The sequence below is a fragment of the Sander vitreus genome, chromosome 14 (assembly GCF_031162955.1).
Source record: "Sander vitreus isolate 19-12246 chromosome 14, sanVit1, whole genome shotgun sequence".
In the NCBI taxonomy this organism is placed as follows: Eukaryota; Metazoa; Chordata; class Actinopteri; order Perciformes; family Percidae; genus Sander; species Sander vitreus.
The window spans coordinates 28,734,599-28,759,960 of record NC_135868.1 but is presented as its reverse complement, the minus strand read 5'-3'; the positions used below and the strand labels follow the sequence as shown (position 1 = coordinate 28,759,960).

At 41.5% G+C, this 25,362-nt stretch overlaps 1 protein-coding gene across 1 annotated transcript; it reads left to right on the top strand.

Annotated features, from left to right (window-relative positions):
• The first annotated feature begins 4,788 nt into the window (after window positions 1-4,788).
• On the top strand, window positions 4,789-10,467 carry cited4a (Cbp/p300-interacting transactivator, with Glu/Asp-rich carboxy-terminal domain, 4a). The gene is made up of 2 exons (XM_078267782.1): window positions 4,789-4,998; window positions 7,667-10,467. Exon 2 carries the CDS (start codon window positions 7,680-7,682, stop codon window positions 8,424-8,426), a length of 747 nt encoding a protein of 248 aa, XP_078123908.1. The 5' UTR covers window positions 4,789-4,998; window positions 7,667-7,679; the 3' UTR covers window positions 8,427-10,467.
• Window positions 10,468-25,362: the final 14,895 nt, after the last annotated feature.

The window sequence follows — 25,362 nt, the reverse complement described above, 5'->3', positions numbered from 1 at the left end:
CATAAAATCAAGATTGTGCTTAATAATAAAATCATTGATTAAAAATGATTTTCCTGCCCAAGACCTGATGTTTAGTAAGGCTAATGTTAGTGTGTTAAAATAATTATCTGTCTCGTTTTTTGGGACAGGCTGTGGCTGACGAGGAATGGATGCTAAATTTGCTAAGTTGGCAGTTAAGTGCTTCTTTTTCTTACTTAGCGGATTCGCCATTCTTTTTCTATTACTTATCACAACATAGATTGAAATAGAATTTAATACACAGGGCCCAGGCTTGTCCTGGAAAGAGTCATGAGTGCCACTAGTCGTGCAGCCTGGACCCAGCACATATCAGTTAAAGATTGTTGCATTTTGTACACAAGCATACTTATCAGTCTGGGGAGAAGGAGTTAGCTGCAGTCCTTGAGGGGGCAGAGGTGCCTGGCGTTTTACTTTCAGCAGTTGAGTCAAAACAGGGTCAGTTTGATGCTGGGGGGCGAATGATGGGAGAAGGAAGTGGGGCAAACTTGATTCCATCATCTACCAGCTGCTCCATCCGGTCAGTGAACCCCAACATGTGGCAGGGGGAAACAGGGGATAGGGTGAGTGGGGAGAGCGATGGATCCTCAAAGGTGTCGGGTTTGGTAAGGGGGTTTGAGGAGTGTTGGACGGGTGAAAAGGGGGGTTGAGATTTCTCGTCTCCGCTCTGTGGTCTCCCATGGTCAAATCTTTGCTCAGGTGGGGGCTGCGGTGGATCACTGCCGCACTTTGTTGTGTCTTCCTCTTGTTTTGATTCATCTTGTCTCGTGTCCTTGGCCGAGGGAGCAGATGTGTGGCGCAGAAAGTAAAGTAGGCTAGAGGTGAACAGCTTTACTCCTGGCTTGTTAAGGAAAAGTACATCTGCTTTAAAAAGATGTCTGCGGTCCCAGAAGATGTTAAAAAAAGATGTTATAAGACAGCTTGATGGCTTGATTCACTCAATGATGAGCCAGCTTCATCAAACCTGGTGACAGCGCTATCTACCGCTCTGGTAGTGATGATGTGGGTTTGGAATGAATCATAAAATTTTTATAATTGTAACGAGTAACGATGCAACACATAAAAAATGTATTGGAGTAAAAGTATTAAACTCATCGAAAATATGTACTGAAGTAAAAGTGGAAGTAGAAAAAAAATAATACTCCAGTAGAGTACAGACACAGCCTTTTAGTACTTAAGTACAGTAGTGAAGTAGTTCTACTTCGTTACTATACATCTCTGCATTTTAAACTCCAGTGGATTTGTGAGGACTATGGTGAACTGCTCTTCAGATCTCTGCAGGGTAAATCCAGACAGCTAGCTAGACTATCTGTCCAATCTGAGTTTTCTGTTGCACGACTACAACTACTTTTGAACGTACACGTTCCATCAAAACAAGTTCCTTCCTGAGGCTATTTAGCAGAGGCACCGTCATTGAGTCTGACACTTATCACCGCCCAAGACGATTGTGATTGGTTTAAAGAAATGCCATTAAACCAGAGCACGTTTTTCTCCAATCCCAGAATGCTGTGTGGACTAGCCAGATCCTCCTCCGCAGCGCTGTGGAGGAAGGTCTGGCAATGCGAGACTACACACACATAAACCACGCCGTAGCTGCTAGTAGCTCCTCACCGGACGCTGATTGGTTCGCCCGCTGCTGTTCAGACACAAACACATTACTTAAAACATGACAAGATGAATTTTAGTGTTATATTTAGTATGGTATTTATAGTGATATCGTAAGAATCCAGCTGCTGTGCAAAGTAACTAGCATGCAGCAGATATGAGGATCGGGCTAAAGAGGTCTGGTAAACTCACATCTTTCTCCACATGTTCAGAATTGTTTCATTTTCAAACGTGTAGTCTTCAGCACCAACTGATCACTTTAGGACATTAATCAATCAATACAGCTCCCTCTGGAGACACTAAATGCTTTATACTACTGTTATGCAATAGTACTCCCCAACACCTGGAAACACACATTGATGTGTAAAATCGCCTTATCTTTAAGAGAGCTGGATACAACGTGGCAATTTATTCTTGTGCTAGTTTATTCCAGTGGCCAACCGTGGTACTGTGACTTAAAGTTCCCTTATTATGAAGAAATCACTTTTTCTGGGATTTGGGGTGTTATTTTGTGTCTCTGGTGCTTCCACACACATACAAACTTTGAAAAAAAACATCCATGCTGTTTTGAGTGAGATACGGTTTCTGAATGTGTCCTGCCTTCAGTCTCCGGGTGAGCTGTTCAAAATCTCCACGGCTTTCTACCTAACTAGCCGAGACGAGGGGCCTAGGGGGCTAACGATAGCTAATGCTAGCTCGTTCTCAATGGCAAAACACGCTACAACACACATGAATTCGCCCTTATCTACAAAATAAATTGTATAGAACTACTTCCATGTCCCTGTTCTGCAGGTATTCCATGCAAAGTTGGAAGTGCGCCCTCGTTTAGAAAAAGTCTCCTGGCTAATCCTGCCTTGTACAGGCCGAAGTTGGAGAAACAGCTAGCTAGCTCATGTAATCCTTACCTAGCTACTGAGCATGTGCGACTGACAACAAAGATGTTACAGCAGTGAGAGGTCTCACTCTGTAGCTAAAACAGAGACCTGAACACAGGGTGAAAAGAGGAGCTGCAGCAATGTGCAGTACAACAAAAATATTTTTTTTTTTTAATTAAACCATGTAAACCTATTCTGATACAATCTCAAATTGCAATTATGAACCTGAAAATGAGCATAATATGGCCACTTTAAAATCCCCTGGACCACCATTGTAAAAGAGACATCTGTAAAACTGTTGACAGGACACCATCAATTGCAAACAAGGTTAATTATTACTTTCTGTAACGTGAATTTTTCAAACCATGACGGTTTAATATGTGTCAAACTTTACCCACAGCCTTGAAAAGTAATTTTAGTACTAAGTATGGCTGATGTAGCAAAACCCCTAAATTGACCAAGGCATTTTATTGCTTATGAATTCAACTTTTTATTTTTACTTTCAAAAATAACATAGTATTGCTTTAAACCCCTGAAAATGAACTAAGCTAACAAAACATGTTGGTACTATTTAGAAAACCCCCATTATATGTTATTTATATTATTAAAGTATATAATCATGAGATGTTGTAAATTGTAATTTCTGTAAAAATCCCCAGGACATATCCAGGATGTCCTCTTGGGTAATATCATACCATTCTGTGACATGGGTTTTATTTGTTGGGAATACTGATGTCATCACATTTTTGGTTTTGGCTCGTAGTAGGCTTGTGCAATCCTGTCTTCTAAAAACAACATAATACGCTACTACACCAAGTGGTATTGCCTATACATGTTGAAGGTAGTGGAATTACTGAACACTACTACACCAAGTGGTTTTGCCTATACATGTTGAGAGGAGTGTAATTGCTAAATCCATGAGGTTGTTTCTTTTATACATGCATGGATTTTTTTTTTGTACATTACACTTCCACCCGACGAGTATTCGATCCATCTCCCATTCACTTTAATTGAAGCCAACACCTTTGCATGTCTCTGCAGCCATACGCTTACTTATAACACCCTTCTTTCCATAGACCTGCAAAGAAGCATCATTGGAGAGCCACTTTGGTTAAGGCTGTACTTATCAATATTATATTATAACATTGGATCACATGACTGCGTGTAATGTGAAAGGAGTCGTTCATAGTGACAAACCCAAAGAGAATTATCACCAAACTCTTAGTCTCGCATTGCCAGACCTTCCTCCACAGAGCTGCCGAGGAGGGTCTGGCTAGTCCACACAGCATTCTGGGATGGGAGATCAACGTGCCCTGGTTTATTGGCATTTCTTTAAACCAATCACAATCATCTTGGGTGGCACTAAATGCCGGACGGAGCCACGGAGCCTCTGGAAAATAGTCTCAGGAAGGAACCTGTTTTGGTGGAGCATGTGTTCAAAAGTAGTTTTAGTCGTGCATCAGAAAACTCAGATTGGACAGATGGTCTAGCTAGCTGTCTGGATTTACCCTGCAGAGATCTGAGGAGCAGTTAACCATAGTCCTCACAAATCCACCAGAGGTTAGAACGCCAACACAGAGACAGAGGAAGGTGATGGACATCCATTTTTTTCATCCTACATATAAAGCCTATATATTAAGGCTGTCGTCAATTAAAGACAGACATTCTTAGTCCACTAACACTCATATGATTTTGTCGACTAATCGATTAAATTGTGTTTTTACCAGAGATGGACTCATAGTCTTTTTTTAGAAATAATTAATTCAGCATGAAAAAAAAACATAAAAATGACTAACGTCTAAAGAAATCTTAGTCGAATAAGACCAAAACAACCGATTAGGGGACAGTCATAGGCTATATATATATATATATATATATATATATATATATATATATATATATACATATATATATATATATATATGTATATATATATTTAACATATATATATATATATATATATGTATATATATATGTTAAAATAATATGATGTGAATATATGATGTGCCTGCAGCCTGAAAAATCCTTCCCAGCTGCACTTTCAGTTAAGAGAGTGTGGTTCATTAGCCTACGGATTATAGTGCAAGGGTGCCGGCGGTGAAATCTTCCCGGGACACAGAGCGCGGCTCGGCTGAGCGGGGCTCTGCTGCTCCGGTGGATCAGCGGAGGTAGTTAGTGAATGTTTCTTTGCACAGTGATTAAGGGGGAGGACCAATGGCAACAAAGGAGACGGAAAGGACGGTAGCTCCTCCTCTCTCTCTCTCTCTCTCTCTCTCTCTCTCTCTCTCTCTCTCTCTCTCTCTCTCTCCCTCCCTCTCTCCCTGTGCTTTATAGATGCATATAATCCCTGAATTGACCCAGAAAACAAACTCCTCCGACTGCCGAGACGCCGCAGAGTTTGTATCCGCCGCAGGGCTGCATGTAGCCGGAGCATCAGCTGGAGAAACAACCCCGGCATTGATCCAACTTCTCCGTACGGACGGACTCGACATTAATCCATCGGGTAGGTGTCGTCTTCTGTTACTCACTAAACAGGTAGAGAGGCTGCACTTTCCCTATGTACTGCTGATTATTTAATATTCCTTTACGTAATAAAAAAAAAAAAAAAAAAACGCTGATTACATTGTCCGATTTCACCTTGTCACATTGCTTACTTGCAGCGTTATTGCATGTTATATTTGTGGCATCGAATGTCAATCCCCGAGGATAAAAAAAAAGAGGTTTCATGTTTGTGTAATAATGTCAGCAGTTATTATCCTCCCTCAGACTATCTATTTACAAAGTGGCATTTGGCTGAATGGTTATCCAGATCTGCACAGAAGCTCCACAGATTATTACAGAGTATAATTAGGTAACACAAGAGAAGGATTTGAAGGAGGATTTAGGCTATTGGGGAAAGTGTCTTGTTTTATCAGCACTAAAAAGGCTTGAATTGCCACAAGCAACCAGGGGCAACACCAGAGTTCAATTTTTGGGGATTTAAAAGCCTCAAGTGTCTTTGTTTTTCACAGACAGAAGGAGACATTTATTCGATTGCTCGCTCTAGCTGGCTGTCTTTTCATGATAATCCCATTAGCGGATAAAATAATGCCATTGCCATCAATTTTAACAAGCCAATCACTTTGACAGCAAATTACAGTTTCAGCTCGGATGGGGTCTGTTTATCATGTGTAGGTTATCTTTTAGTTGATGGTCTTTCGTAATGACTGTGTGAAGACAGAGGCAGTGTGCTGTGTGTTGAGGGGGGAGAGGTGTGTGTGGTCTGGAGAAGCATTCCTCTGTGTCCTTTTGGCTGCAAGGGTATTGCTGCCCTCCCTCGTCGGTGAGATATCCAGCGGGAAGTCTCGGATGGTGTCATTTTGGAGCTTTGAGATGGACACTTTAAATGTGACTGGGAGCATTCAAATAAAGAAAGAAACTGGAGGAGGAAGGAGAGTTTCAACAGAGAGACAGGGCTTGTTCTCATCCGATTGTTTCAAAGGGTTACTCCAGCAATTTAGTATTGCACTGCTATAAAATGAAGTGGACTCACAAGAGTCTTTATGGAAGCAGAGACTGAGATATCATGACTTTAAATCTCAATAATGGGCCAAAATCCCCCAAACACTGGATCCTACATTTCCTATAACGCAACTGGGTACTTTCTTTGGTTAGACCGTCCCTGCTTCCTAAATGCTTACATCTGTCAATCCCACACCTCCAGTTAGTAATGAAGACTTTGTATAAAATAACACCCATAAAAAAACAAACAATCCAAGACAACCCATCAGGGTAGGGCTGGGCGATATATAGAATTAATTAGATGAATTCAATTTTGTATTTTTGAATCTAAATCATGAAAATGGAATCATTAAACATGCACCAAAAGGTTACCTTGAGTTGATGCTAGCTGGCTATGTCAGCCATCTGCAGTAACAACCGTCCAAAGGGTACTTCTGCAGTTGCCGGGGGGGTATGTGGAAAGATAAAAGAAGAAAAAAACGATAAATTATCATTTGATTAAAAGAATATATCCACATATTAACATTAAGTCAACGGTAACACCTGAACACTACATGTTGCAGTTATGTAAAAGTGTGCGAAATCTAGTTAGCAAGCGAGCACAGAAGTACAGGTAGCTAAAAGTAATGAATACATGGTAGAATAGTTAAAAGTAAGGATTTAACTGTTCAAATAATTAGCTTAAAGTAATGGAGAAATGGTTAAAATAGTTAGCTAAAAGTAACGTGAATGGATAAATGGTTGAAACAATTAGCTTTACTCTAAGTAGCAGTAGCCTAGCCTAGACTAGTAGTAGTACAATTGCTAACCAAACCAATGTTAATATTGACAGTTCAATTGTATTAAAAATAACAATATCCACTTTTATATAATAATTAATGTTACATACATACAATACATTTGAAACATACATTGGGAATCGATGAAGGGGTGCGTGAGTTCATCTGACAGGGCTGTGGGGGGACCCTGGACCAAAACGTTTGTGAACCACTGCTGTAGGTGGCTAGCTGGCTCTGCTATCTGAATCTAACCCTGCATCTATCAGACTGAAAAAGGACTCCATGGCAGTCGATGGAACAGTGTGCAGATTCTACTTAGTTCAGTTTGTCTAGCTGCTGGGTAGCTAACACTAGCTGGCTGTAAATATCAGGCTCATGCTCTTTCAACAAACACAAACAACAGGAGCAAAGAAATTCATTTTATTAAAGTGGATTCTCTACTTATTCAAGCAACTTGTACTTATGTATAACAATAACAGCCTTGCAGGTGCTGCAGGTCTTTATGATTCTTGCTTAACTGTCTTATACACAAAGTACGAAAATATGCTTCAGTCATGTTTTAGGCTCTATTTTTGGGAAAAATAAGAAAATTAATAGTGAATTGTCCAAAACCTTGGAAATAAATTTGATAATATGTTTTGGCCATATTGCCCAGCCTTACTTCAATGTTTTTCTTTCACACTTATCTGAGCCACAAAAGGCATTATTCAGGCTGAGTAGCACTAGAAGTAGTAGTAGTAGTAGTAAGGAGTAAACTAAACTTCATGTGTAAAGTGGTGGATTGCTCCTTTAAATTCTGGGTATTTTAAGTGTATTTAGGTTGTAATGAAAAAGGGTCTATAAAAGAGCATCTAATTTGATGCGTTATATGTTCCCACATATGTTTTTCAGGGCGATAGAGGCCATGGCTGAACACATGATGATGCCCATGACCCACGGCTTCAGGATGGGCATGAACGGACCTCCACAGCACAACGGCCAGCCCGGCATGCGCACTCTGCCCAACGGCCAGGTGATGCACTACGGCAGGAACCCTCAGAACAGCATGGAGGCTGCCATGAGACAGAGGCAGGGCATGGTGGGACCCGGCGGGATGGCCGGCCCCGTGAACGGAGTTCCCATGGCCAACCACCACCACCAGATGATGTCTGGAAACATGATGTACAATGGCCAGGGTCCGCAGCAGCAGCAGCAGCAGCACCACCACATGCACCCCCAGCAGCAGCAGCAGCAGCAGCAGCAGCAGCAGCAGCAGCATCATCATCATCAGCAGCAGCAGGGTGGACACCCACAGCAGTATCTACCCGGTAACCTCACCTCTCAGCAGCTTATGGCCAGTATGCACCTGCAGAAACTCAACACTCAGTATCATGGACACCCGCTGGTCTCAGCCAACGGCCACCATATGCCCAATGGTGCTCAGTATCGGGTGGGTCCGGCCCAGCTATCAGGCATGCAGCACATCGGTGGCCCTTTGGGACTAAACGGCATGGACATGGATCTGATCGACGAGGAGGTTCTGACTTCACTAGTGCTGGAGCTTGGGTTGGATCGCATTCAGGAGCTGCCCGAGCTCTTCCTTGGACAGAATGAGTTTGACTTCATATCGGACTTTGTGTGCAAACAGCAGCCGAGCACGGTGAGCTGTTGAGCGAAGCGTCCGGAAGCCGGTCGGGTTTGTTTGGACTGGACACCACCCCCCAAAGAATGACTGAGCGGTCACAGTAGCACAGCGAGAGGAGACGATCTCTCTGTTCTGTTTGGGTGTTTCTGTGTATTTGACAGTGTCTAGTACACCCTCACACTGACCTGCCTGTGAGTTGATGAAGAATTGCGAAGAGAGAAAACGCAGCAAAAGCACCAGGTTTCCTTTCTTTGAGCCGGATCTGTCGTCTTTGGTCAAATGGAGACATCTGTCTGTACCCATCTGGCCCTCAGCACATGTGCCTGCATTGTCAAGGCTTTGGGATAATTGTAAACTTAACAAACACAATGGGGGAAGGCCTGGAAAGACTATCCATCTGGGTCTGCTAGATTTTGTGGCATCCCAAAATCTTTTTAAGCAGCAGGCGTTTTACAAATTTATAAAAGGTAGTCCTCTGAATTTGTTTATACAAGGATGAAGGGATTAAGAACAAGTTGATTTCTTTCTGACATGCATGTTGAAGGCTGGCTCTTCAAAACTGAGTTCCTACAAAAAAAATGTACACATTTCCTTAAAGAGCAGGAGAGTGAGGTTGTGCAGCATTCCTGGGTGACGCGATGGGGTTTACCTCGGTTTGGTTGGGGTGAAATGTGCTACATTGATTCTTCAGCTTTCAGTGTTATTTACCTGACTCTGATTTAAATCTGCAATCATTAAATGTATCGCATCTGTTCCCCCTCTAGTTAACTGTGATTGAATCATTGCCAAAGTAGCGCGTTGCTTAGAGTGTCGGCTTAAACAAAGCATTTACCCGTAGAAAATGACTTGGAAGTCTCTGTGCTCCAAGAGATTTAGATGCTCGTTGCAAGCACATTTTGGGTTACCGCTTCGTAGAATTGCTTAGGGAGGGAGAAACGTGATAGTATCTATGAGAAACGCCATAACTGTGGCCTGTTGCAAGATCCAACAAAAGCCAAACAAAAAAAAAAACAGCCATCAGAGGGGTGAAGGTGTTGGTGAAAGATCTGAGGTGGCAAAAACAAGATTGGTTTAAAGAAAAAAAGAAGTGCGCGATTGCAGAATTTGCATCTGTGTGTTGTTTGTGTACGTCTGTGTGTGGTCAGTGCAGTGAGGCATTTAAAACCCACTGAATGGCCTCCTCCTCCCTACCAACCATGGCCCTGTGTGCCGAACATGATTGGAGGCTGAGCCGGGGGAGAGAGGGGTGAGAGATTCTGATGTGTGGACACAGCACTCCCCGGCAGCACTTAGTTTAATCATTATTTAAATCTGCTACCTGTGGCATTGATTTCACTCGGCAGGAGGAGCGAGGAGCAAAAAGCGTGCAAAGTTGTTGTTTTTGCCATAGATCAGCTTACTCTGCTGCTTTTCTACTGATTAGATTTAAATTACATGTTCTCACACGCTAGTCTTAATTGAGGTCGGCTTGCACGTTCTCCAATGACTCAATAATTATAAAAACGGACATGTTCTGTGGCGTTTGTTTTTGTTTTTTGCGCAGTTGGTAATTAGGTTTTTGTCAAGGTTGCTGCTTTGCCGCTGCAGGCTGGTTGAGAGAGAACTTCCTGCACTCGTAACGCTATTTGTGGAGCTGTCATGAGGGGTCAGGGCTGCGCGAGTGCACTGTGTTAATCTGTTCCAGTACAACGGCGCTGCTGTCCCTGACTGTCTCTCTGGAGATCTGCCACCTCCCAAGCTCTCGACTCAAACAACGGGCATTGAAAACGCTGCTGTAAAAGGCAGAAATTTTGCCACTGAGCTCACGCTCTGTTTCACTTCTTGGCCGGCAAACTGCAGCCGGACAAACTCACGAGCTCACTGTTTTATATGAAACATACTTCTGGCCTCTTATTATTGCTATATCAATAAGCGCAGCCTTCTTGTGTATTGTATCTTTGTACTGTAGACTAGAGGTGAAGTTGATCTAGACACATTTAAGGTACTTTTCCGAGAAACATTGTCAGATGTAAATGTAAATCAGTGGCTGATTTTGATGTGTTGACAAGAGATTATATCCTGCTTTTTTTTTTTTACAAACGAGTGTGTAGATACAGTATGAGTACACCAGTGGTTTTTGGGTGCGGGGCCTGAAGCTTTAAGACCAAGTAGACATGCATCTTAAAGCAAGCGCAAAGGGACGCCACCACTTTTCCACAAAGCACCTGAGAATGTACAGTCCAACACATTGTGGGAACTTGTCTTAAGATGGTAGATAAACATGTGAGATTGTACTTCTTGTTCCAAATTACACATCATTCATTTGGGTAAACCCCTTATTCAAATCCCCCCCCCCCCCCCCCAAACCCCCTCCCTACTTCTTTCCCACTTCCCCCAAAGCTTTTGTAATGTTATTGATTCTATTTTAAGAAAATGTATTTATTTTCAAATAAAATATTTATTTAAAGAAATGTTTTCTTTGTACGTACAGTGATTAGCCGTCATAAAGAGCACAACGTGATACGTTGCAGCTTTGTCAAGTCGCCGAATGTCGAGTCCCAGTCAAGTCTCGAGTCCTTAGGGTTCCAGTCCGAGTCCAAGTACGAGTCACCAAAGATGAGTCGAGAGTCGAGCCCAAATCGAGTCACCATTACCTGAGTTTGTGTCCGAGTCGAGTCACGAGTCCAAATAATAGCAACTCGAGTCCGAGTCCAGGACTCAAGTACTTTATCACTGCATAAAACACATACAAGTAGTCAGAAACTTCATCTGACTTCCGAGTCCTATTACATCAATGCTCCAGTACGATTTCATAAACCCTCCAGTTCGAGTCCAAGTCATCAGTGCGCGAGTCCAAGTCGAGTCACGAGTCCAGAGAATAGCGTCTCGAGTCCTCCATCTCAGGACTTAATACATGGATAATACTATAATGTTGCTTTCTACTTGTGTTAGCAGTCTGAACCACCGAGGCCTTGACAATCTGTCCATTCATCCTATTTGAGTTTTATTCTCTTGTTGATTGTAGACACTTCTCGACTCCCAAAAGAAGTGACGAGCAAACACAAGAGCAAAGTACAAACTTCTTATCCTAAACAGTCGTGAGTCAGCACTCTGTCAACACAACACTGGACCCACAAACATGTTTTTAAGTTCATTGTGTGTATTATAAATAGAAAATTTGACCTTTGAAAAACATTGCAAAGTGACAGCAGTGAAGTCATGTGCTGATTAGTTACCAATAACAGCGGCTGTATTCTAATTTTTTTTTAGCTATTTACTGTGATGATACACATATCTGTCTACTGTCTTGTTTAGGGACGCCGGTTTTCAAAAATCTATTCCAAGCAGTTCACTGACGGATGTAATCAATCATCTGAAATGACATGTCTTTTCAAAACCATATAGTGCCGTCATCTTACTGGATGTAAGAGCTCACTGCGCATCTCCAGCTAGCAGTGGTGGGATGTAACTAAGTACATTTACTCAAGTACTGTACTTGTAAGTACAAATGTTGAGGTACTTTACTTGAGTCTTTTCTTTTCATGCCACGTTCTACTTCGACTCCGCTACATTTCAGAGAGAAATACTGTACTTTTTACTCCACTACATTCATCTGTTACAGCTTTAGTTACTAGTTACTTTACACATTAAGATTACTGCACACAAAACACATGTAGTTTATAAAATCTGATGTTTTATTCTAAAGTAAACTAGCCAACAATATAACGGCCTCCAAGTCCAGCTGAAATGATTAGACCATTACACACACCTTTACACAAAGTTGTACTTTTAATACTTTAAATACATTTTCCTGATGATACTTACTTACTTTTACGTAAGTTACATTTCCAATGCTGGACTTTTACTTGTAACAGAGTATTTTTATAGTGTGGTATTAGTACTCTTACTTAAGTAAAGGATCTGAATATTTCTTCCACCACTGCCAGCTAGTTTAGTTTTACCATTAGAAGAACATTTCTGTGGGGATTTATTGGGGAAAATTATGAAAGCGGTCTCATTAAAATTCTAATTAGCTGTGCAGTAAAGTCACATTAAGGAGACCTGAAATACTCATGCTGCTCTACATGATGTGAGTCAAGGCAGCATTTTGTCCTTGAGCAGTTTTTAATGGATTTTTTCGAAAACTATCCGAGTCTATGACATAGACAATCAGGAGAGCAAACCTGCAGCAGAACACAGCGGCAAACATTGGTGTGTGTGTGTGTGTGTGTGTGTGTGTGTGTGTGTGTGTGTGTGTGTGTGTGTGTGTGTGTGCTTTAGATGGCTAAATGCTGTGTCTCCCCCCCCCCCTCCTTTTTTAAAGTACAACAATTTAAAAGTAACCATTTTTATATTGGCTACACGATTACAACAAAACCGAGATCAACTCCACACAGGTGTTCCTCAGGGTCAAAAAACCACACACTAATGAAACCCAGACTAGTAAACACAGACTGCAGTTACGGACGAGAATTTGTGCACTTTCATTACACCTGTAACCACTTGTGTGCGTTAATGCAAACACGTGTGTTGCATTTTTAAGCAATGTATGACAAGTAAAAGGAGGAACATGTGAAATCAAATCAAATCAAATGCAGAAAGAAGAAATATGTATGAAATAAGTAATGAGAAAAAAAGTGAGAGAAAAAAAATTGAAAAAAGTTAGAGGGAAGGAAATAATGAAAAAGTGTGCCATTCATCTCAATGTGATTCCTATGTGCCATTTTTCGTGAGTGCTACTGCGGCGTCTCACACCTGTTTCCTGCTGTGAGTAGAATGCACCACTTACTGTATCAACACTTGCAACTTCAGTGCAACTTGCAGTTGTGCAGTATACTAGAGCCCCTTTCACAAATGCACTGCAAACCTGAAACTATTTACCTAACAGAGCGGTATAAGAGAAGGCAAATATCCGAATTAGTTGGATCGGACATCAAATCGTCAGTGTAATGTCTTATTGAGCCCAAAGTGTGAGAATTCACATTGATGACGTTACTATCGACTCAAGCATAACCGGAAGAAGAAAAACACTCAAGAGTGAAGAAGAAGGGTCATTTACATGAAGATGGCAACGGAAACGTCAAATTACGATCTGGCTCCATAACACGGTGCACGCTCTTCCCAGGCTCCACCAAACGGAGTATTTCCAGTAAATGAGAATGCGTCTGACACAGACAATCTCCTGTTGTGTGCTACATGTTTGAAACGGGAGTTCATATGTGAAATAGGTTTTAGGATAAATATAAGGGTTTTGGTAATTAGCCGACTGTTTTCTGAACAATGGCCATTGGGGCCAAGAGTAACAATTTTGGAATAATGGCAAATGATAAAATAGTAGAATACCATACAGGGCCGTAGTGGGACTCATTTTCAGCCCTGGAGTTTCATGCTTTAGACCGGCCCACTTTACTTGATGACTGACTATAGTAAAATAATGTAGTTAAAACTTTAGTATTTACGTCTGCAATAGCGCACTGTTCTCTACCGCCTTGTAATTCACTGTCTTTTTGTAACATATAACCATTTCCAATTCAGCAACAAAAGTGTTGCTTCATCTTTACAGCACAATGATATCAATAATATCAAAATCTAATTTGAATATTGATCAGGTCTGTACCATACTCTTCATTAATATTCATTCTTATAATATTCACTCAATGAGCAATCCTACCTGCTCACTCTGGAGTTCTGGGCTCATGGCTGTTGCTTGGCCCTTCATTGTCACTGCTAGCTGCAAACTGGACTAGTGTGCAGTAGTACAGCTGCTGCTGAGGATCTACAAGAAAAGGTTTGATTCATAAACATGAACGCTGGTTTGCAGGCAACGTTGTATTATGTTTTGCACGGGCGCTAGCATCCGAGTGGCCCCCGATGCTGCGCCATTGGAGTGTAAATGTGTGTGAATGTTTATCTGATGAGCAGGTGGCACCTTGTACGGCAGCCTCGGCCACAGTGTGTGAATGGTGAATGGTTCCTGTACTATGTAAAAGCGCTTTGAGTAGTCGTTAAGACTATATAAAAAACAGTCGATTTAAAAAAGTCCATCTTGCACTGCTCGTAACTACTACAGCATAGCTTACCCGTCTCATCTTCTTCATTTGGCGATTCACTCTCAAACTGCGAGGAGGAAATGGGAGCACCCAAAGGAAACCTACACAAGCACAGAGAGAATATGCAAACTACATCAGAAAGCCACCTGCGTCGCTGATCCCCATGTCAGAACAACACAATTAAAAAGTGGACACATTATATAATCTGCTTCCTACTGGCAAGGTTTGTGAAGATTGGCTCAACATAAAGTCCACATTCAGCCATTAGAATATGCATATGCTATATTGAGGGACGATAGGTAACTAGCATTAACCAAAGACAACTGAGATTTTTACATCTTATGGTATGAGAATTTCACTTGCTGCACATTTTGTGTTGGAAAGGGTTAGCCCTCCAAATGTGTCTGAACATTCTTCAGAGCATGAACATTTACATATGTACAAGTTTCTGCCAAAAATAACCATCTTAACCCTTGTATGGTGTTTGGGTCTGTGGGACCCGTTTTCAATGTTTGCTAAAAGAAAAATGATGCTATTTATATAAAATATGAACACCACACAAAGGTTAAGCTATAACAACATGTTCTCCTGATTAGCCAATGCGGGGCTGATACCATAACAGTGTATATTGAGTATGACAAGCTGACTGTAATGTCAGTTACACAGCACTTACATTTGCTAAAGTTAGCCAACATCAGGTATGACCACAATCTGCTGTTCATACCAGACCAAGTAAGGCTGTAGCAGCAAAACCAGTAGGCGTTCAATTGAGCAATGGTGCTTTTTGCTGCTTAGTAATTCAACGTTAATTCATTTGTTCAAGGAACAATGAGTTATTTCTTTTATTGAAAACTGTATAGCGTTAAATGTGTGTCATACACACACAGATAGATGACACCAGTGTCATCTTGTTTTTGCTGTGGTGTGTAAGAGCTCCACAAATGTAGAAAGTTAAGTTTGAGCACAAGCCCAAGATAAGCTTATCTCCCCTAAATATAAACAGGAAACTGTAGCATTGGGCCACTTCCTAAAGCAAGGCAGGGAGGTTGATATCCACTCTCAGAATAGCCCTTCTGGCTGTAAGCATACCAAACATGAAAGCCTGCTGGGTCTCATATGGTAGCTCAAAGGCCTACTCAGGGCAGCCCATGAAATCAAGAGCACAGTCAAGGGTGACTTTTTTCTCCAATTATTAGGCTGGCCAATTGAAATATTTTCTATAAAATTAATTTTAGATGCAACCAAACATCGATGACTCAAAGCCCAGTCCATGTGGATGAAATATACAGAATCCTATTCAGATTATTTTCTGAAAATGCATAACCTGGAACTGTATGAACTCACTTATTCCTTATCTTCATTACATTACATGACATGTCATTTAGCTGACGCTTTTCTTCCAAAGCGACTTCCAATACAGGGCCCTATCTTGCACAGCGCAAAGTGTCTGACCGACGCAGTTGTCATTTTCCCTTCCAGCATTTAAACAGCAAATTCACCTGCGGCCATCTTTGCTGGGAGGTGTGTTCCGGTGCATTCTTGGAGTATTGCTATCTTGAGGCAGCGGAAAGTGATCGCACCATTGACCAACAAAAACCTGGTCTAAAGTCAATAACGCAGCATTTCATTGTTATTTTAACAGTGCATTAGTAAAATGCTCCTAGGCTTGTGCACAGCACACACACACTATGCTTGTTACACACACAGGGACGTGCAGCAGCACACAAACATACAAAAGACTAAAAATACAAATATTACGGTGCTAATCCGCCATCAAAATAGCAATGCGTCAAGGTACAAACGCGCCTGGCTTTTAAAGGGAATGGGAGATGATCTCTGATTGGTTTATTGCAAAACACACCTATGAATGAATGAAGACACTAAGTACAACCCTTTTGAACCATGCGTCTGGCACACGGACCCTTTTTTCCACCGTCAAACTAGCAAAAGTGGATTTGGACACGCCCTAAACACACCTGCACCAGGCGCTTCACATATAACTCTTCTTCCCAAAGCTCGTCTGCCATACCTTGCTGCCAATCTCTTCTGTGCCTCCTTAGGCTATCTCCAGTGTTTTTTGACATGTTTATGATATTTCATATTTTTCTGAGTCAATTAAATCATTTCCCAAAATGTTGAACTCAGAAGCTCAGTTCATAGGAACTAGGCTTGGAACCGGAGGGTGGCTGGTTCAAGTCCCTGTACGGACCAAGTATGGAGTGTGGACTGGTAACTAGGTGCCAGCTCGCCTCTAGGGCACTGCTGAGGTGCCCTTGAGCAAGGCACTGAACCCCCAAACTACTCCAGGGGAGCCGTAACCTACTACGGCTGACCCTGCGCGATGACCCCTCTGAAAAACTGCATGTGTGTGGTGTAGTATCTAGGAGTGATATGCAAAGAGATGCATTTCAACTGCCTCGTTTGAAAAAAAAAAATGTTGATTGACCAATAATGCTTTCTTTCTTTGTTTCTCTTTAAACTGGTCACACTGTTCACTATGAAGTAAAAGAGAAATCCACAAACCATAGAGTCACACCTTTCTGTGGACAGTGTACACAGGAATGTGCCATATGTTCCCTGACTGTGTTTTGTAAAATATCATTCTGACCCTTTCTGTCTTCCGAACAAACTGGTTTACTTCAAACAGTACAGCGTTACTGTCAACTGCTTCTGCGTTTGCAACCATCTCTTAGCTCCAATCTCTTTGTTATGTCTGCCAGCCAAGTCTAATCCAGGACACAGAGCGGGCCTGGTACTGCCAAGTCCACCTGGTGGGACAGCAGGGTGGCTCTGCGGGCCACATCTGCTCTGACATGGTAATACTTTAAAGCACTGCTGACAGACCCACAGCACAAGATGCTGATGTAATGGCCGGGTACAGCAGAGTCTGTTTTAATAAATGCTTTTTTAAATGTGAGAATAGGTTCTGTGAGTCATAAAAGTCAGACTGATTTAAGGATAACGTCACATAGATAATTTACACAACAGTCAGTCTGGCCTTTGCAGCAATGACAAGCACACAGTGACAAACCCAGGCGTGTCTAGGATTACCGTGTCTTGTTTGCTTGTGTACTAAGGAAGAATACACCAACATGCAATTGAAGTATTATGTGAATTTCCCCATTGTGGGATTAATAAAGGATTTCAAATTTTTGAGAGAGAGAGAGAGGGGACGACACGCAGTGAAGGGCGGCATATTGAGTGTGAAAGTTTAGTTACTAGTGGTGTGTGATACTGCAATATTTGGTATTGATCCGATACCAAGTAAATACAGGGCCAGTATCTGAATGCATTTTTATGACCTTATGTGTTTTTGTGATTTTACCTTTGGATTATGAATTAATTTAAACCCAGGCCATAGTTTTCACATGCTTGAATACATTTGTTGTGTTACCACTGTATCTTACAGCCTTTTTACAAATGATACAGCTTGCCGTTGTTTCATCTACGGCCTGAAAATCTAGCCACACGGCGCTCCTCTTCCTCTCTGCCATTCTTCTGCCTCGTCTCCGTCCTGCTTGTGTGTGTGAGCTGCTGGCCGCCGCCGGGCCTGGCTGCTTGCTTGCTTGTTTGCCTGGCGCCGCTGAGTCACGTGACATCAAATCAGAAGAGGGGGGAGGAGGAGCAAAGTGTACCTGCTCCGCGCTGTGAAAGCAGCGGCACTGACACAGACACAGACAGCCAGGTCGCCTCTCTGATGAAACCGCAGCGCTGCATACTGGAGAAAAACTGAAACTAAAGTATCAATCTCATTACGCTGGTATTGATCAATATCAATACCAACATTGGTATCAATGTTATCGATATTTGGATCAATCTGCCCACCACTAGTAGTTACGTTTTCACAAAAAACAGAAAGCTCTACTTACTAGCGGTGCAGTTAAAAGCTCAGGGGCAACAAGATAGCAATGGTCCTTATTATTATATATTATTTTTGTCGTGCAATGGTTATTGTTTTAAAAAAGGTATAGTATAAGTCAGTGGCGCTGGCAGGATTCTATTTCATAGTACACACAACAACCGCCTGCCCGGCAGAAATCAGCTGTTCTTATAATATTTAATGTGTATGTGAGTGTGCTCCTAGTGAACTTTTATCACATCATAATGATCATGAAAATATTTGACTGAAGCGTTTTGTAAGAGAGGGGGGGGGGGGGGCGCTCAGAGCAGACAGCTGTCGGCGAGCCTGTACGGAGATATGAAAAACATGATTTCTCTGTGTGCCATGTAAACATCATATAATATCAACCGAATATGATCAAAAACGGGATAAGCTTCATAACCGCAATATTCATGTTAACACACATGATTCAAACAACACGCTAGCTCCGTCCGTGGGTTTAGTGATACTCTGCATCCATAGCAACCAGTTTATCTACGGATCGAGTCATAACAATGAACATTCTGATTAATAGTGGATGGGTTGTTGGTGAAATAAGGTATAATTAATGAGAAAATGATTACTGTGAACAGAACAGAGCTGCTGTCGGCTGCTGCTTCTTGTGCACATTTACACATTGTTATCTTTAGATGCCTTGCATGTCTCACAGAAAACAATTTACACAGCGCATACAGGCTTACGGCACCACTGGTACAAGTTTATGCTAATTACACTACACCACAGCAATAATGGGCCTTTAAGTATATTTATGTTTATGTTATATTTTGAATGTCAACGTCTCAGGAAATACACTTATTGGCTTTCAAGACTTTAGATGAGAAGATTGATACCACTCTCATATTGGGTGTTAGGCACAGAGCTGAAGTCAGGACACCCCCAACCGGCACCATCAGACACCGAGAGCCTGGGTCTGTCCCAGGTTTCTCCCTAAAAGGAAGTTTTCCTCACCACCCGAGGCTTCTCCCTAAAAGGAAGTTTTTCCTCGCCACTGTCGCACTAACTGTTTGCTCTTGGGGGAATTACTGGAATTGTTGGGTCTCTGTAAATTATAGAGTGTGGTCTAGACCTACTCTATCTGTAAAGTGTCTTGAGATAACTCTTGTTATGATTTGATACTATAAATAAAATTGAATTGAAGTGACATGATTAGCCTAGCTTAGCATAAAGACTGGACGCAGAGAGAAACAGTCAGCCTGGCTCTATCCAAAGTTGTCACTTATTAACGTGTAGTATCTTGCCTGTATCCATATTGAAACAGAAAATTCAAAAACGACAAATTGTGGTTACATAAAGAGCTAGCGTGAGAACTTGTTCTTGGCGAACCCTGGGGCTATTGATTGCAGTCTTGTCATCACAGTGACCTTTCCAGGTTTGGTACCATCCACCTTTACGCAAGCCTCTAATGATCACTGATTGGCAACCCTACTAGAGACGCTGAGTGCTATAGGCAGTTAGGTAAACTATTGTATTCCAAGAAATAGTTCCATCTGGTGAACCCCCCCCCTTTGAAGCAACGTTTATGTGCAGCCACTGATGGAACAAGGTCAAACAATATGTTAATCCCAATCATGTGACACTGTTTGCCTCAGCCCAGTGTCTCCTTTCATAACCACCAGTTAAATACCTGGTATAGCAGAGGACTTTAGCTCTTAAACACAGCTTTCTGCAGATTAATGATAGTTCGGTGTGACATCTTTAAACGTTTTGTTCCCCAGTGATACTAAACTGCTAAAAGCACAAGTTCAAAATAAAATCCAAGATGTCACTGTTTGTAAAGGACAGTACAAAACAAGAATACCAGAGAATGAACCTCACCCTTTCCCAAACTCTGATGTCATCAGCTGCACATTTCCCTGTAAACACTTTTGACAGTCAAGGTAGATATCATTCGCTTCTCTCTTGCCCTAAAGCAACAGTGACGCATACACGTGTCCACCTCTGTGATTCCCTCCTGTTCGTTCACGTCTGTTTTTCACTCCAGTCCTATGAGTCTCGCCGACTGAGAAAGTTGGCCTCATCGTCCTTACCTTGCACAATTGCTCACCAGATGACGCACCTCGGCATTCTAGTGAAAAGGTATGTTTCACTGGGTTAAAGACAAAATGAAAGTGATGATGCACAAGTATCCAAGGTATGTGCAACAAGATTAATGTACAGTGTCAAACCACATTAGAAATTTCTCAAGTTTTATTTGGAGACTTGAAACCCTGTCTTTTAAGATCCATTTACAGATTTTGTTTTGCCCCAATACATCATCGTTTGGTAAGTCAGTCTCTCAGTTAGGTGATCTAGTGGTTCATACGGGACTTTGGTCCTAAGCTAAATATGTCGACAATCACTGGCCAAATTGTCATTAAGCCTAGTATTATTATGATCCTTGATGGTTGTAGAGACCCCATGACTTTTCATATTTTGCTACTCAGGACCAAGTTGTCATACTACTCTCCTTTCTAAAGGAAGAATCATAAGAGATGATTTCCTGATCTTTTCTTTAGAGCCACCACAAGACTAGTCTACAGCCACTAGGGGCCCTGTGAGGTTGTACTTCCTGCTGGCTGGCCATCATGAATAACGTTTCCCATAGTTACTGACTTTGTTTACCATGTTAGCATGCTAACCTTTGCTAATTAGCACTAAACACAAAGTGCAGCTAAAGATTAATGCCATGGATGCCATTTTAGTTTATGACCAAATTAAGCCTTAATTAATTAAATTAAGGCAAAGTATGACCACCAGATGCTCTACACAATATGTAGAAGAAAGAAAGAAATAAGAGACATTAAGAAAAACATGGGTGTGCAAAACTTTCTTAACACTATGTTAGTTGTATACCGTTTATCCTGTAGCTGTGGTTGTTTTTAAATAGGCCGGACAAAGAGATGACTGAAAGACAGAGTCTCTGAGCATACAATGCATGTAATTGGCACTTTTTTAAAGTACATAATAGTTATCCTGACAGCCTTATGGTTGAAGGCCTAGAAACCATCAAAAAGAACATTCAGGGTGGTGTGCGACTAAAATTATGATTGCAGAGAGACACCTTCTATAGGCCACAGCTTACCCAGTTGTAGTTGTTGTGATATATGCTTACTCAGGTGTTTGCAATCATCTTGTATCTACAAATGGGGAAACTGTGTGCTGAGGGCTACACCCTGAAGAAGTTTGTGGCGCCACGCGTGGGTTGTTACTAGAGATGTACCAATACCAGTATCGGAAAAGCCTCCAATTCTGCATAAAATGGTATCGGCAAGGACCCGGAGTGTATGCACCGATTTGATACCACGTAATTTAGCGCCAAAGATAATCTACTTTAAAGGCACACTATGCAAGATTTGTACCTTAATATAACAGCTTCGAAGTCATTTCGATGGTAAACAAACTCGTAATAGGGCAAATCATCCCAATAGCAAAGCAGGGAAGGGCGCCGCCGAGAAAACCAGCAATGCAAGTTTGGGAGGTGGCGCCCCGCCAAATCTCGCGAGAATCACAAATTGCTTTACTACTGTCGGTTCTGCGAACATTTGCTACACCCGCCAGAACCTTTTGGACATCGGTGACCAGCACCAGATATCTATTTTGAGTGTCTTTCATTACACGCACAACATCCCAGACGACATACCGCCGGGCTCTCCGTGGATTGTTGTCAGGTCCAGGAGGCAGCGCAGACGGAGGAGGGAGAGGAAGCATAAGCGGGGCCGCAGGTCCGGTGTTATGCTAAGGCTAGCATAGCACACAAGCCACCTCTACCGAGCCTGTATCTCTCCAATGCCAGATCCCTGGTGCATAAAACGGACGACTTGGAATTACAACTCGCTGGAAATCGCTATGTTCGTGACTGCTGTGTTTTGATTATCACTGAAACCTGGCTTGTAATAACGGGACAATTATAGATAAACACTGTTCCCCTGACCTCGAGTACATGTCTAGAAGTTGCCGGCCTTTTTTTCTACCGAGAGAGCTAACAGTAGTGACCGTCACGGCTGTGTATATTCCACCCGACACCAACGTAAACACGGCGCTCTCTCTCCTGCTGAACACCATAAATGAACAGCAGCGGGCCCACCCCGACAGTGTTCACATAATCGCAGGAGACTTTAATAAGAAGACTGTACTCCCGACATTTTATCAACATATCAAGTAAACTTGCTTGTGTTCTATGTTGTTGCGCTTGCTTGTTGTATGTCAGTTTTTTATCACATTGCACTTTTCTGCTTTTTTTGCACTTCTGGTTAGACGCAAACTGCATTTCATTGTCTTTGTACTAAAGTTGAATCTAATCTAATTTACACAGTTGTTGATTCATCCATTGTTGATAATAAGACCAGTCCTACAGGGGGGAGGGGATCAGGCCGTGAGTGCAGTGACGGCTCTGCGTGGGTGGTATTTACGACAGTAACGTTAAATGCAAGTACTCCACAGCGACTCTAGGGGTAGCAGTTTGACAAAAATGGAAACTGCATAGTATGTCTTTAAAGTAGTTTATTTATGTTTTTTTCCGTTATGAATAATACGGCGACCATTATTTGTGTTTGTTCACGTTTCACAAAGAGTTTCACAACAATGATAGCAATCCTATCACATATGTACGGGTTAAGCAGTATTCAGCTGTTAAAACATTATAAATATGTATTTTTTAACACACACATATTGGATCGCTTATCAGTATCAGCCGATACACAAGTACAGGTATTGGAATCGGTATCTCATGTTACTCAGCTCTATTAATGTACTAACAATTTCAATATTAAATGGCAATCTAAATAAAGTTTTTTTTTTACTTTTGTGTTACCTTCCATTATCTGTTTGAACTTATGAGTACTCCGGACCTTTTCTCTTCTAAAAAATACTCCTAATAAAATTGAATTAGTCATGTTCCCAAAGGATTTTATACAGTCACTTGCTGTGACTGAAGATCTGTCTGTCTACAGGCAGAAGGACAGACAATCTTATGTTCTTCTTCTTTGATAACTCCCTGCCCATTCAGGTGCAGCCATGACTCAGACACAAACATAATTGCAGGTTTTTGTACACATTAGTATCACCTGAAGGTGCTGTCTGGTCATTATACCTAAACTGGAATTCAAACAAATACCTTCACGTCAGTGAATCTACTATAATGCTCTGTAGATTTTAAGTAAAAATGAAGCTTTGTGGAAAATAACACAAATTGCACATGGAGGGACAAATTGATTTGTCTTGGTGATCCAATCAGCCCATTTACCCAGTGAGAGAATAAGGTGAGAATGGTGTGAATAAATAAGAGGGAAAGTGAAAACGCCCAGTGTGTATATGCCCAAGGCCATGCATACAACGCTTAGCTAATCACACAATGCTTTAAACCAGTTGTAGGTGGTGATGCATTGGAGGAAATTTGAGGAAGTCATTTTCACACAATGTAGCAATTATAGCCAAATGTGGCACTGCTTTTTGGTCGCAAAACCCAACATATTGTCTGTTTGTGAACACGCCAATTTGGATTTTGTTGTAAATTCCTGCCAGTTTAAGAAAAGCCAAATATTCAGCATGTTGCTGTTCTGTTGAATGTGTGCTTTTGTCAATATTACAGACTTGAGAAGGTGCTAGCACCCTTGTCAGAATTAAATCAGGAAGAAACAACATTATTTTTACATGGCACAGTGAGTTTGCATGACCACAATTCTCTGATTAATAAGTGTCTCCAGTTGGGGAACACTGCTTATTAATATACTGTGCCTACTTTGTGCTTCTGCACCCATTAAAAAGTGATTCACTACATTGTTGCTTCATTTTTTTTAATTAAGGATGGCTGTCATGCAAACATGCAAATACAAAAACGGTCAAAAACATGCTCAAAGGGTTCTTTTGTTCCTAAAAAAACGGATTTCCAGGTGGTTTCCAAAGACAGACCACCCTATGTGATTCAAAATGTGCCAATAAATACACCACACTGATCACAGAAGGCCAATGATAGGCCAATGTATCTTGTCAGATAAGAGACACAAGTCCTTGGTGACATGGTAAAATTGAAATCCTGGCATGGCTGATTGCTGAAGAAGTGGAAGCACCGTAAACAGGACAATCCTGGGAAAGAATTGGGTCTTTAATAATAATAAGATTGTAATCAGCAGTTGCTGAGATCTGGGATCACAGCAACATTGCTACATCCAAGTCCAAAGTGGCAAGAAACACAATCCGAAAAGGTTGTAAACAAGCCGAAAGTTGATCTAGATTCCCTAAACCTAAACAAATAGGTTCAACTGAAAAGTGAGTGCAGCCATACTGTTGGTTATAATCCGCAATTGCAAATAACAAACTGTGTGTCCTGCGGCAAGTACTGTGGGTCAAAGTTAAACCAGGAAGTTTTCCTGTAAACTGTGACAACAGTTTATAATTATAGTATTAATCCTACTTTTTGCCATTCTTTTTTCTTCTAAATAAATTTGGATAACCTGTCTGATCGATGGCTGCTTGTGTTTCTTGTCTGACCTCTTTATGTGTTTGCATTTTAATATCTCAGCAATTAACTTGTTTAGTACAATGTCAGGGTAAGGAATATGAATCATGGGCAATATTACAAAAACTAAATCAAGTTGTAATAAGAATTTAAATACCAGTGGCTGGCTCCAAGAAAACACATCTGTATTGGAATGATTGAGAAATCCCCTTACTTCTTAAAGTCAAAGTTAGAATACATGTTTCACTGATTTCACTTCCTATAATGAGTGTTATATAGGTGACTTGTAAAGCTACTCTTAAGTTTAGCCTCAAAGAGGGGTCTTTTGGGGGAAATTATGCTTCATTGACAGGTGTCAGGTGTACAATATTAGCCTATCACAGCCTATGGCTGCAGTTTGTTTACCCCAAATTAGTCGTTTTCCATAATACTTCAAATATCTGGTCCCGGTAGCTGAAATTGAATTTAAACCCAAATATTCGGAACATCTGCTTCAGAGATTTGTAGGGACACAATTTGTACATATTTTCTGCGGTGTATATGTCCAACACATTCTCACTCCCAACTCGTCACATACAGATGCTTGGTCAGAACCCTTTG

What these genes read in the sequence shown, in the direction of transcription:
- cited4a (XM_078267782.1), top strand. Translation starts at nt 7,680, where the DNA reads ATGGCTGAACACATGATGATGCCCATGACCCACGGCTTCAGGATGGGC.